Consider the following 14890-nt stretch of genomic DNA (forward strand, 5'->3'; position numbering starts at 1 on the left):
GTAAAGTCTTTAAATTTGGCTCAAGTATTGTCTTTAAATTCTATGTTATGCCTCAGCTTCTTCCTTAGGATGACAGCATCAAAAAAACCCACTGTGGTACACATCCAAAGCTTGATGTAGTTGATGACATTCTATGGTAGTATCTCTCAAAATAATAAGAAAATGAATTGTTTAAAGATCATAAACAGTAAGTGAAAATTCACATGGTAACCCTCAGATATTCTTTAGAAATCTCAAGTTAACTACCATTCCTAACCCGCACATAGCTTACTATTACATTACCATGCCTTTAGATTCACTCTTTTATTAGTATAACTTGAGTATTCCTGGAAACTCTTGCTAGGAGTTCATGTTGTTTACAAGAATTTCTAAAAGACACATCAACTCTTTGAAAGGAAGCATCAATGAACAGTTTAGTCCTAAGACTCTTTGAAAACGTTTGCCTCAAAATCCTTACCTGGCTTATCTACTAACCCCAAATTGTTATATTGTGACCCCTACCCAATCCTAATCAATTCCCCACATTGAAAGACCTGCCTTAGGCCGGGTGCGGTGGCTCATGCCTGTAATCCCAGCACTTTGGGAGGCCAAGGCGGGCAGATCACAAGGTCAGGAGATTGAGATCGTCCTGGCTAACACTGTGAAACCCCGTCTCTACTAAAAATACAAAAAAATTAGCCAGGCGTGGTGGCGGGCGCCTGTAGTCCCAGCTACGTCGGAGGCTGAGGCAGAAGAATGGCGTGAACCCGGGAGGCAGAGCTTGCAGTGAGCCGAGGACGCGCCACTGCACTCCAGCCTGGGCAACAGAGTGAGACTCCGTCTCAAAAAAAAAAAAAAAAAAAAAAAGACCTGCCTTAAACCAAACTTCCAATTCTCAAATACATTACAACTTGCCTCTCCCCCTCTGAAATACTACCAAGGCTCTGTGGAAGTGTTCCTCATTGCAGTAAGCTAAAAACCCAGCTCTGTCTTACCACTTGGCTGGGTTGCCGATATTTTGGAAGCCAGCATTTTTTAAAAATGTTATTAAATGAAATGAATATGCTGTGCATGATAAAAGCTGAATCATGGAAAATTATTTAGGTGGTAATACTGACTGATAATTTATCAACAATTAGGGAGTATCAGCCCAAATGGTAGTCCAGAAATCTAGATCTAAACATTAGTATTTTATTAATGGCCTAGATCTAGATGAAAAACTATAGAAAATGTTCATTACACTTACAGGTGACATCAGCACAACCTGTAGTGAAGTGTACCAAAATGAAGAAGTAATTTACAAAAACACAATAAGGCTTTTACAATAACAAAATAAACTAGACTAAATGCAGTGTTGAATCTCGGATTGTATCCCAGGGCAGTAAATGGATAGTGGAACAACCAGTGAATTTCTGAATAGTATCTACAGTCTAAAATGATATTATAGCTATGTTAATTTCTTAAGTTTTGACCGATGTACCACGGTTATGCAAGATACAAACCTTACGGGAAAGTCGGTGGAAAGTACACAGAAATCTTTGTAATGCTTCTGTAAATAAAACCAACCACCTTTACAAAAACTGTAACAGTGAGAAAATCATAACAGTGAAAAAAAATCTGACCTAACCAACTCTATCTTGCCTTTAACCTTCAAGCTGCCCATGGTCATTCCCAAGTGAGAACCAAGCTAACTTTGGAAGAATTTAGTTTACAGGTTAAATGATAACAGCTCTTCCCTAAACTAAACTGCCTTTATAAAACTAATAAAAGGTCACAAGTTTAGGATTATGAGAGGGGACTGAATTTTGTTGTGATTACATGTAAACAATTACCAGCCACTGGTCTGGAGATCACAAGATTTGCAACTTCTCCAATTACTTCTACACATAATATCACTATTAAAGAAGCTAAGATTGGCCTTTTAAAAGATAGACCACTTTCAGATTTTTATATTTCTGATGACTGGATAACTCCTCCCAAACCAGCAACTCCTGTGGCCCCCCCATCCAGAAATGGACTCAGCATACAAGGACCATTTTCCATACCCCTGCAATTGCCTCCCCAACCAATCAGCAGCACCCATTCTCTAACCCCCTGCACACCAAACTATCTTTTAAAAAGTCTAGCCTCCAAATTTTCAGGGAGGTTAATTTGAGTAATAATAAAACCCTGGCCTCCTGTTTAGCCGGCTCTGTGTGCATTAAACTCTTTTTCTCTATTGCAATTCTCCCATGTTGATAAACCAGTTCTATCTGGGCAGCAAGAAAGAAGAACCTGTGGGGTGGTTACATAAATCAAAGTTGTTCCAAAATTAAAAGTTTATTTGAAAATAATAATGTATTTATGAAAGAAGCTGCACACATCTCAAATGGAGGAGAGACGTTAACTGATCTCTGGATTGTTTTCTCCTCAACTTCACAAACCAAAATCCCTAAGTAGCAGCCCCATGCACAAACACACAGGGATCTTACCTGAAAGCACATTATTCCACGTGTGCTCCCCTTGACTGGCCACAGCCTCAATGTGCACCCTCTTTTCTCCCACTTCAGGGTCTAGCAAGTGAAGGAAATCAGAATATTTCACCCCAAATTATACTTCTTTGACATATTTTGAGATGGCTGTTCAGAGGGCCTGCAAACAAACAGCCCTGCAAAGCTGTCTTTTGTGAGGTAGATTTGCGTCTGTAGAGAAAATCTGCATTGATGCAACCTGGCCTTCTCTGAAGGTTCTCTCTTGTTTGGATCTAGGAAAGACTAACTGAGAGTCTGACACTTTTAAAGGTCTGAAAGAAATATTCACCATCTATTCTCTCTGAGGGCTCCTCCCTATGAGGTTGCATCTACATGACAGGACCACCTTTGCCTCAAGATGGTATATAAGCTTCTAAGCCTCTTGGGGTTCAGGTAATCACTCTGTCTCCCTCCTCCCACCCCACACGTTAATAAACTTGTATGCCATTTCTCCGATTAATCTACCTGTTTTCAGTTTTTTCTGGCAAGTCTTCAGAGGGCAGAGGGGAAGTTCTCCCTTGGTCTCTACATAAGTCATGTCTTATTAGCTCTTTCTGTTTCAATACTCATTCCCACTCAACCCATTAGATCTTCACCAGCCCACTTCCCTGCTGACCTGAATCTGTGGTCATCCACTTCAATCTTGGCTTCACTGACTCTCTAATTCCCTACATCCTGGACCTCTGGCACTCCCCAGGCCTAAATCACTCCCACTGCTTTTCTTCTTCTCAGCTATTAAATGGGGATATTCCTAACACACAGTCACACAACACTGAACGTGACTGGAACACATTTGAACTGTCATTTTTGGGAAGTGTGATAGGAAATGACCAAAAGGTAACTATTATAAAACTATACAGAATTATTAAACTCAGTGAAGATTCAACTGAACACAAATTTATTGTTTAAAATTTAATTGTATATATACCAAATTATATATAAATATATACAAATACAAATATATATGAATTGAGTTAAACCAAGTTGTTTCTAAGATCCCTTGAAGCTCATTGGTTCTGAGTTCCTACTTTACTAACTGAAGGCATCCAACATTTGATCTTCTCCTTTCTGCTTTTCAAAATGTTCCTGTATCCACTCTTCATTCCGTCTTTCTTTTCTTAAGGAAAAGACATGCATCCCTCTTTTCTTTCCTTGGATATCCCAATAATCCATAGTCTCTACCCCATGTTTGCTTTCTTTTTCCTAGGACCTACCCATTGTCTTCAACATCTTTACTCATTTGACTTTCATACAAATATATATCTCCCCTCCTCTGAAAAGAAAAATCTTCATTAATCCTCCTGTCTCTCTAGTTGCCATCCTGTATTCCTTTCACTGCCACTTTATAACAATAACTACCAACATTTCACCTCTCAATTTCCTCAACCTAAACTTGCTTCTACTTAGATCTTTTGCTAAACTCCATGTTCTATCTCAGCCCTTATTCCTAAGTACTACTGATGATGTCCTCTAAGCCAGGGGTCCCCAACCCCCAGGCCACAGACCAGTACCGGCCTGTTAGGAACTGGGCCTGTTGGGAACCCGGCTGCAGAGCAGGAGGTGAGTGGTCTGCGAGTGAAGCTTCCTCTGTATTTACAGCCACACCCCATCACTCGCATTACCACCGAGCGCTGCCTCCTGTCAGATCAACAGCAGCATTAAATCCTCACAGGAGCTTGAACCCTGTTGTGAACTGCACATGCGAGGGATCTAGGCTGCATGCTCCTTATGAGAATCTAATGCCTGATGATCTGTCACTGTCTCCCATCACCCCCAGGTGGGATTGTATAGTTGCAGGATAACAAGCTCAGGGCTCCCATGGATTTTATATTATGGTGAGTTGTATAATTATTTCATTATATATTACAATGTAATAATAATAGAAATAAAGTGCACAATAAATGTAATGTACCTGAATCATCCTGAAACCATCCCCCCAACCCATCCGTGGAAAAAAGTGTCTTCCACAAAACTGATCCCTGGTGCCAAAAAATTTGGGGACCACTGCTCTAAGCAATGCCTCCTCCTTTTGCTCTCAGGACCTTCATTATCTCTTCCTCTGTATCTGCAACCCTGTGCCTAGAATGCTGATTCAAGAAAAAACCCAACACGTCCTTTGCCTAGAACACCCTCCCCAAACCCCTGTAAACCTGGTGAGTCCCAGGAATCTTTTCATTCCCAGCTCAATCCTCATCCACTGTTTAGAGCTTTTCCTACAGTCTCCAGGTAGACGCCAAGCATGCCCTCTATGCTAACAATGAGCCTTGTACAGACTTCCAATAAATCTAACTCATATATGTCTCCTGCAGGGTTCCTTGAAGATGTCCCTTGTCATTTTTCAAGTACCACTCCAACATTTAACACTTGGGAACATTCCCCTGCAGGTAAGAAGTATTTTTTTCACTTGCTAATTATCTGGAGTACAGAGCCTTCTCTCAGCATAAGTCACCAGTCCGGAACAAAGGGAGTGTCATGTTAATAACACCATTATTAAAAGACTACAAAATGGCAATGCATGGGAGTGTGTTATAATAGCAGAATATAATGTACCTCCTTCACTTCTTTCACTAATTCCCCAAGAGTTTTGCCTTTACTGCAACTGAACAGGGAAGGCCCTTAATGAGTTTGAATTGACCAAATATTAACCAGCCTCCAGTGTGCAAACTGATTTTAAAATAGCCCTTGACCTGGAACTACAGGTGTATTTTCAAATACACACCCTGATAAGAAAGGACAGACAGGGATAGAGTTCAATATCTATAAGCTTGCCAAGTCAAAAGTTCCTCATGATAAACTCTAAAAGTAGAGCAGTATTTTAGATATGGTTTGAATATGTTCATCCTTGTCTAAGAAATCTTGACAAAACAGGTTACATATAGCAAAGTCTACTTTCAGAAAACAAAATTCAGCTGGACATGTGTCAATAAAAACCAACAGTACTGCATTGATAAATAAATAAATATGCAGCGAGGTAACCTAGTCACAGATAGCTAGAGACAACAGTTCTAATGAGTCAAATCACACTACAGAAGTAGTTTCCATTTTAAATACATTATGGTGTTAAAAAAGGAAAAAACTTAATTCCGAAGGTATTTTATGCATGGCTTCCTGAACATCTTTTCTCTTAACAAAAGCTTGTTAGCTTTGTCGAGTTAAGGAAGTCAGCATAGAGAAGCTGGTATTTCCTTGATGCTAAACTATACCAGTGCTAAAAACAAAACAAAACAAATCCCAACCTAATTAATTCTATTTTGGGTCTAGTTTCCAAGGCAGTTTTCACAAAGACTATTCTCAAGCCCACTGTTCCTAGTTTTGTAACTTCAACCTTCAGTAGCTGGAAATTGTTATATTTTGGGTAATTCCTTGACACTTATGTTTTATTACAGACTCATTTTATTCTACTTACTATCAAGGGTAAGGGGAAAAGTGTCACTACATTGATTCTAAAGTTTTAGTACTAAGAATCACGTTTACGTTTATTTCATGATATCATGTGATATGTTCCTATTAGGGCTTTGTAATTTGGGTTACATCAAATTCATCAACATCAACTTTCAGGTGGAATCCTCCCCAAATCAGAACTGCCAGCCAGTCTCAGCAACCACATAAACCAGAAGAAAAGGAATCAGGAAACTTAGATTCTAGTTTCAAGAGCCACGAACTTGACCTTGGGCAATCCACCTCACTTCTGTAATTCAAACTGCAATGCCTGCTTCCAAAGTATGCTTCTAGAAACAGTTTACGTGTTTTGGGTTTCTCAAATAAAATGGAATTTTCTAAACAGACGGTTTGATACAACAATCTATTCTCTGGCCCAATTTCCCAAACCATCCAGTCCATAAGGTCATAAAACTGCATTTCTTCACAAGTTCTTACCTGCACCACTATATTACCAAACACGCCCGAATTCCTTTTCTAGCTTTGAACAGATAGTAATATCGCATCTACTTATTCTTCAATGTGAAAGAAGAGTAATCTATAGAAAAGGAAGTGAAAAGTCTTCATGAATTAACGTCGGGTTATATGAAATCTACTGGTAGACAGAAGAATTGCACTGTCTGTCGTGTACTCAAAAGAAGCTGGAAGATTACTATTATGTCACGTGCATGATACTCTAAAACCTCCAAAATCTATCATACTGAAAAAGGATGGAGAAAATGAAAGTGCATATGGGGCAGCGCGAGAAGCCAAGCCTCCCGCGTCAGGATCCAATGAAATGATACAGCCGACGGTGGCACGTCTCTAGTCCTTACTAACTTTGTTCCCTCTACTGAAAAGAGAGGTGAGGTGGCAGCTACTAACTGCACCGCAGCCCCTAGGAGGACAGGTTCCCTCCTGATTCCAGCGTCGGCCCCAGATCCTGAAGAAGGGACCGGAAGAGGATGAAGCTAAACTGTAAGCCGGGTTGAGTGGCCCATTTCTCCTGGGCAGCGGCCGCGGTCATCCTGCGAACCGCACCGCCACTGGGATCCCGGGTCCCGACGCCCTCTGGAGAAGGAGGAAGCAGTGACAGGCAGGGAGGAAGGTGCACCGGCAGCGTGCAGCCTCACCTGACGCTGGATGGGCCCCACCCTTGCTCTCAAGTGTCCCGCTTCCAACCAGGACCCAGCCAGGGCGCGGCGTCCGCCTCTCTCGGCTCCACTTACTTTGTCGCTGGTGCTCTCGGTTTCGTGGTCGCCGCCGGCCGCCTCTCCCTCGCGATGTGGCAGCGACACCGCTTCCCTGGGGCCGGGGCAGCTTCCCCGGTGCCTCAGCTCCAACATCTTCCGCTCCGGCGCTGCCGTGGCGGCCTCCTCAAGCACCCCGAAACCTGAGCTGCAAGCAGGGTTCTGCAGGCGGGGCGCCCCGCCACCTCGCAGCCGCGCCCTGGAGTCCCGCGGAGCCGCAGCCACTAACGCGGCCCCACCATAGAGCGGCCGCCGCGCCGGTCACCTCCAAAACGGCATCAACGAGAGAGCGCTCGAGGCCGCCTGCAGCGAGCGCGGCTCCGGCGGAGGTCCCGGGCAGGCTCCGGGCGCCAGGCGCGAGCAGAGAAGGCGGAGACGCGGCCTCCGGTTGCCAGGTGCGCGTCTCCACGCAGAGGCCCAGGTAGGAGGAGGAGAAGGGGCGGGGAGAAAAGGAGGACGCTTGACCCGCTTTAGCGCGGCTCTGGGCTCCCGCCGCCGCGCAGGCCCCTCCCGCCCCGCCCCCCGGAGCCGGACTCGGAGCCGGCTTGTCCCGGCCCCGCACACTTCTCCCTGCCCGGGCCTCCCGCACCAGGTCTCGCGCCGCAGGCCCCGCCCCTCTGCGCTGCACTGCGGTTCCCACAGCCCCGCCTCCCCGTGAGGTGACGTCAGGAGCCCGGCCCGCGACCCCGCCCCCGCCTCTGCGTGCTGGCAGGTGGGGGCCTGAGAAAAGGTGGGAGCGGTGGGGCGGGAGGAGGCTGAGGAGCTGGGAGGCGGAGGCGGGGCCAGCGCGGGCTGGAAGTGAGCGTTGAGAACTTGCAGGCTAGTCCCTGGGCCGCTGCGAGGGCTGGAGGAGCTACTCAAAGACGCCCGCTAAATGTTAACAGCGCTCAACACTGCTCCTTCAAACGCCTCCCCGGCCTTGTCAGCTTGACACGCGCGGCGGGTCGGAGGCTCACTGGACCAGAAACTTGTCTGGCAGGACGGACTGGTTGGCCCCGCGGCATTCCAGCCCAGTGTCATCACCTTGAAAACAGGAGATGCTTTTGCCTCACTGGGCGTCCAGAGGTGCGTCGGCCAACAATTCCGATCACAACCGCAGCGCCGTCTCCCAGAAACTCAGTACTGAATCTCACAAAGGTCACCACCTAGGATCCCAACACAGTGTGAGATGCTATGGGACGCCGTTGCCCTCCAGCTAGTCTCTGAGCAGTGGTGGACCTTGGGCTGCCAAAGCGGGAACAGGAAGGGCACAAGATCTGCATTAATTCTAGTCTTAATCCTGTTAGAAGGTGATTAGTTTTCTTGACATGTATCCGCCACCCGGTCATTACTGACAAGCTAACAAATGAAAAAAAAAAAAAAGAAACAAAGAGAAAAAAGAAAAAAGGCGGGCCTTCACACAGGACAAGGTTCAGGAGAGCACCCTTATAGAAATAGATCAACTATGTAAATTCCTCAAGGTCTTTACTGACACGGTAAAAGTAAGTAAAGTGTTGAAAATTTACTAACAAATGAGCAAAACCAAAAGTCAAAGTAGGATGCATTGAAAAGCAGAACACAAAGACATCATTTTACCTCACCAAACAGATCTTTGAAGCTGTGCGGTTAGTTTGGGTTGCACGTTTTCAAAAGGATGTCGAGAAACCATAATTTGTTCCTTATGGGGTGGATAACTGAAATGACAGAGAAGATTTGAAAATAAGTCCCTACTGAACAGAGAACTATGGGGTGACTACATTAATAAATTGTCCAATTGTTTGGAGGATCGGAAATGAAGGAGTGCTTGATAGTGAAGAAGATAATCAGAATAATGGCTGAAGAAGCTAGTGAAGCCAGTAGTAGGGTTTCCATCTCTGGCTACTACCCTACCCTGCATAAAGGATTAGAAGTGCTCCATTCTAACTCTCTGGAAGTCAAGAAGCCTGAGTTCTACTGCTGCCAATGCCACTAATTGCATGGCCTTGGTAAGTTATTAACCCTCAGTGTCCTCAGCTGTAAACGGATAGTAAGGATGGCCTCTGTGGTCCCTTTTAGCTCTTAGACGATCAGAATCCAGCCTTTGCTTTCCCCCATGGTCCAAGAAAAGGAGACCTACTACACAAGGTACCTGAACAACTTCCTGTTGCCCCTTTCCCTAGTCCTCTCATGGCCTCTTTGACTTTTTCCCTTTGCTGCAGGAGGAAAAAAGAGAGTGAGAGGAGTGACAGAGGGGAGCAACAGAGGACAGTAGTGCGTGATAGAAGAAACAGTATTCCCCAACCCAGGAAAAGTGGGACCAATGCAAAGACTGCCAAAATAGAATGTGAGGTTCTACTTACCTCACCTTCCTTAAGCTCTGCTCCTTCTTGTGTTTTAGCTAAGAGAGCAATTTCTTTCAATCTTCTTCATTATAGCTATTACCACTAGTTGAGTGAATAGACTGAGTCCAGACAGCAGAAACCGGCTTATTCATCTTTACAGGTCTAGCTCTTTCCACAGTGCCAAAAACCACCCTTCTATAGGTAACAATGTTTGCTGAAGAGGTGAATGAAGAAATGATGGGATGGCAAAGGTACAGCACAACAAGGGAAATTTATACAGTCATATGTTGTTTAACAGTGGGGATACATTCTTAGAAATGCCTCATTGGGCAACATCACAGGGTATACTAAACCTAGATGGCATAGCCTACTGCACACCCAGGCTACATGGTATAGCCTATTACTTAGACAACTGTAACACAACGGTAAGTATTTGTGTATCTAAACATAGAAAAGGTACTATAAAAATATGGTATTATAATCTTATAGGCTACAGTGGTATATGTGGTCCATTGTTGACTGAAACATTGTTATGCAACCCATGAATGTATAGTATTTATGGTTTCTTCATTTAAAGTCTATTTTAGACTTACATAGACACTCACTTTTCTTCATTTTCACTTTATATCAGAGAGAAGTTGATTTTAATACTTATTAAAAGTGGTTGTAGTAATGACTTTATTTTATTTAAGATACTGTACAATATACTCAACCACAACTGGCTTACGGAACTCTGTGTTCTCAGACTTTTTCTATGTCTTTTTTCTAATTTTTCCTTTTTCTTTCTTTTTTATTTTTATCTTTCTTTTTCATTCAGGGAACTTATGTTCTCTAAATTTATTGTATTTGTGTTTGGTAACACAAAATCTGGCGTGTAATGGTTTCTAAGGCTTTACCTGTTAATTTTTCTTGTATTTATCCTGCTGAAGGGCTTCATGGAAACCCTAAGCATATGCATGGGCCTAATCACGTAGTACAACCCAGCCAGCACTTCTTGGATTGATTTTAAGATTTTCCAGCCGGGCGTGGTGGCTCACATCTGTAATTCCAGCACTTTAGGAGGCTGATGCATGAATGTCTCTTGAGCCCAGAAGTTCAAGACCAGCCTGGGCAACATATGGAGACCCCATCTCTACACAAAAATTTAAAAATTAGCTGGGCATGGTGGCGTATGCCTGTAGTCCCAGCTACTTGGGAAGCTGAGGCGGGTGGATTCCTTGGGCCTGGGAGTTCGAGGCCTCTGTGACCCCTGTTCACTCTACTGCACTCTAGCCTGAGTGACAGAGTGAGACCCTATCTCAAAAAAATTTTAAAAAAAAATTTTTTTCACCTTCTAACTCCTAATGAGGAATTTGCTAGAGAGATGAGAGAGAGTGCTAACGTTATTGCTTATATGGTTTTTATTTTAGATTACTGTTTACCTTCTCTTTTGCTGGAAGTAATAAGAGCATAAGATGCAGAGACGTTGCCTGAAGTAGTGAGAGTAGATGAAGCAGTTTGTTACCACTCTTCCCTGAATACCCTCAGAATGTTCCCAGACTGATAAACATGCCCCTCTGGGGTGGGAATGTGGATCTGAGCTGCTTTTCACATCAGAGGCTCAAAGGTGCCCTGCTGGAATGTCCCCAGCTTGCCAGGGGCGGAAGAAATCTTCCTCAGCCAAGCGTTTCCAGTTGCTTAGATACCCAAGTAACAGCTTTTGTCGCTTGACCTATCTTTCTCTGTTGCCCTCTGTCAGCTTTGTTTATAAGTTAGAGGTAGGAATTTCTGATTTAGGCCACCAGAGAAACATTTTATGGGAAAATCTTGAAAAACAACTTATATTTACATTTTTATTTTTAATGGAATTGCACGGGAAAACAATGGTGTACTATCAAGTATTGTAGTGAGAGAGTATCAGAGGAGAGAGTGCTATGGTGTAGTTAGAAGTATGGAGTTTCTATACCAAGAACCCTGGGTTTGAATCATAGCTTGAACCTAGCTTGAATCATAGCTTGAATCTAGCTGTGACCTAATTTGCTTTCAGCAACATTTTCATCAAACGCAGCTGAAGCTATATCCTAAATGACATGTTCCTTCATAATTTAATAATTCTTTACATAACACTTTACAAAGCACTTTCGCATACATTATATCATTTCTTCTACTCAACAATCTACAAGCTAGGCATAACAAATATTACTCCTGTTTTACAAGGAAGAAAACCTGAGGCTCAGATGTAAAGGGTTAGAAAGGAAAGCTAAGTTTTTATACTTAGTATAAGTATAAAACTTATACTAAGTTTTATACTTCAAAATCTGCCTGGTCCATGATGTAGTACAAATATATAGCAGCAGAAACAAGCAACTTCTAAAGCTGGGGGTGGGGGTTAGTTTGTTATAACAGGCACATAAATTCTGAAGCTAGCCTGAGTTCAAATCCCAGCTCTGCCACCTACTGGCCTTAGGCAATTAGCTTCAGTGTCCTCGTGCAAAATTAGGATAAGGTAATATTTTCTTCCTAGGATTCTTATGAAGACTAAACTGGTTAATATATGTAAAATACTTAGAATAGTGTCTGGCCATCGTGAAGCACCACACAAGTGTTACTTATTACTATCATTCATATTATTGAAAGCTACATTTCTTGAGGAGAACAATATTTGACTTCTAAATTCGCTAAACTGCAACACCCCAGAGGACTGTGAAGAAATAAGGATATGCTGATATTGCTTTGGTGAGGTAGGTAGAAATTATGAAATGGGGTAGAGAGACTTTGCAAACATGTACAAAGAAATCAGCCTACCCAATTAGTTAATTTGTGCCTTATCCTTCTGAGGTAGTACAATTAATGAATTTGGCATTCCCCATTATTAACTGAAATCAGTTACTACTCTTCTACCTTGTATATAATATGACGACTGTGGAATTCCTTCCCTTTCTAGGTTCTTCACTGAATCCTAGTAACTCTAAGCAAATTAAATTTCGTTTTAATTTCTTTGTAAAGTAGGCAACATATTTCTTCTATAATTTTATAAATTGTGCTTTTAAAAATGGGTATATGTGAGCTTTTTATACTGCATGGTTCAAGTATTTTGTTATTGTTGAATATGGCTATATATATATATATATATATATATATATATATATATATATTTAGAGGATATCATTTGGAGAAGTGGAAGAGATTGGTAACTGTCTTTAGAAGGGCCGAATCACTGATTTGCTTCAAACTATGTCAGTTATCCCTCTTCAACAAATTGCAGAAATCCAGAGGTATCAGTTAAAGCATGTGGCAAAAAACACTGATTCTGGCTGAGTTGGGCAGACAAGGAACTTATTGAAAGGATGTTAAGAAGTTCACAGAACTCTTGGAAGAACTGAAGAACCCAGCATAGAAAACTGGGAGAAACAAGGAATTTCAAGCAACAGTCAGGATTACAGTCAAAATTATTCCTAAAACCTCAACTGAGGCCACCATTGCTAGATCCACTGGAACAGGACATGACAGCTTGCTCTGTCACTGAGGTAGGCACCAGTCACTGGTTGCCACAGTTGCGATTGCTAATCCTTTCTTACTTAGGTTTTTTTCTTCACAAACTCTTTATTATTAATAATAGTTTAATAGGAGGAATCATATTCTGGTAAAATGCAATAATAGCCTAAGATTTCTGTGAAAAGAGCCTTGCTAATCAGATAAATAAAAGTTTTAGTTTATATCTTTTACAAGAGATAAACACTATACTTCTCTTCTAAGACATCCTACTTATTTATGTTTTAACTCCTCTAAAATCACTGTGTGTCTTACAATTGATGCAATAAGAAATAGTTTTATTGGCCATTTTATTTTTCTTCACAGTACATAAAATATGGTGCATTTTAAAAATGATTTAATTGAGTCTATGAAGTACAATACTCTAAAGATTATTGTTAGGAAGATCACATATCTTGGATTTTTCCAGATAGTCCCAATTATATGTACTTTTTTCTTTCAGTGAAGAGTATTTATTAAATATGTAACTATATATGTTTTTTTATTTTGAAAACTTTTTCACATCTATATATTCTCATAGCAAAAAAAAAATTTCCTAGACTATATGAGGCCTCATTTTTTGTTTGAAAAATATAGTCAATAATATGTTTTAAAAATTATTTCACTGGTGAATGTATTTTATTCCTGAAAATTAAAAAAGACTTCTAAAGTTTACATATTTTTGGTAATACCTATTGTTTGTTGCAATTGTCTCTTTTCTCATAGTTTGATTTACTAAAAAATATTTTTGTCGTATTTTCAGAAATGTCATTGATTTGCCCCCCAAATTATACTAATATCCCAAATTATTGTGGAGATTAATTTCCCCTTAACAATAATAATTTATGCATTTTACCATTTAGCATTTGATGCATTTTTATGCATTTAACTGGGAGGAGTTGGTGAATGGGAGTAGTAAAGACTGTGGCCTCCAGACAGTTGGGAAAATCCTAGAACAGGAAATCTATTAGAGTGTCTTTGGTTGGACCAGGACTGGTTGTTAACCTAAGATGCTTAAGAAAGACCTAATACAGCAGTGGTGTTCTTTTGTTTTGTGTTTTTGTTAACAAACTGGGCTTCAGCAACATACCATGCAGAGTGTAAGTTCTGTACTATTGCTTTTAAAGAACAAATGCCACAGTGATTTACTTCGATTAGGTTTTGCCAAGTTATTTCCAGAACATCTTATTCAAGGACACTTTGAGATTTCATAAGGCAAAGCTTTGCATTACCTTACTTGCAAAGCAAATTTAGACAAATTTGGTGATCTTGTTAAGAGAATAAGTGAACAGTATTGATCTGTATATATGTAGATTAAACCAATTTTTCAGAACTGTGGAATCCTTGACAAATATTTATTTATTTTTATTGTTTTTTTCTTTTTTTTAGAGACAGTGTCTCACTCTGTCACCCAGGCTGGAGTGCAGTGGTACAATCATAGCTCACTGCAACCTCAAACTCCTGGGATCAAGGGATCCTTCTGCTTAAGCCTCCCTAGTAGCTAGTACTACAGGCAGGTACCACCAGGCCAGGCTAACCTATTTATTTATTTATTTATTTGTAGACAAGAGTCTTGCTATGTTGCTCAGGCTGGTCTCGAACTCCTGATCTCAAGTGATCCTCCTGATTGTTAACATACCAGTGTTGGGAAAAATTGATTTGGAAATGAGCAAAAGAAATTTCTGGCTATTCTTACAGTGGACCTTAAGCATGCCTAGGGGGCCTGCTAGGCACTATTTGATTTCATAGGGGGATGCACCATTTTTTTTTTAAGATGGGGTCTCACTATGTTGTTCAAGCTGTGGTGCAGTGGCTATTCACAGGCTCAATCATAGTGCACTACAACCTTGAACTCCTCTTGGACTCAAGTGATCTTCCCACCTCAGCTTCTGGAGTAGCTGGACCACAGGTGCGCACCACCATG

At 41.6% G+C, this 14890-nt stretch overlaps 1 protein-coding gene across 2 annotated transcripts in view; it reads right to left on the reverse strand.

The window, feature by feature from the left end:
* The window catches only part of CDS1 (CDP-diacylglycerol synthase 1), an 88140-nt gene extending 80390 nt beyond the window's left edge, over window positions 1-7750 (reverse strand). The window contains exon 1 of one of the 2 annotated variants that reach the window (XM_003832240.5): window positions 7136-7750. In XM_003832240.5, coding sequence (XP_003832288.1) covers window positions 7136-7252 — 117 coding nt within the window. In that variant the 5' untranslated portion in view covers window positions 7253-7750. The remainder of the gene's footprint in view (window positions 1-7135) is intronic. The other variant, XM_008957627.4, reaches the window with a different exon arrangement.
* Between the last annotated feature and the right edge of the window lie 7140 nt (window positions 7751-14890).

Source organism: Pan paniscus, chromosome 3 (assembly GCF_029289425.2).
Source record: "Pan paniscus chromosome 3, NHGRI_mPanPan1-v2.0_pri, whole genome shotgun sequence".
Lineage (NCBI taxonomy): Eukaryota > Metazoa > Chordata > Mammalia > Primates > Hominidae > Pan > Pan paniscus.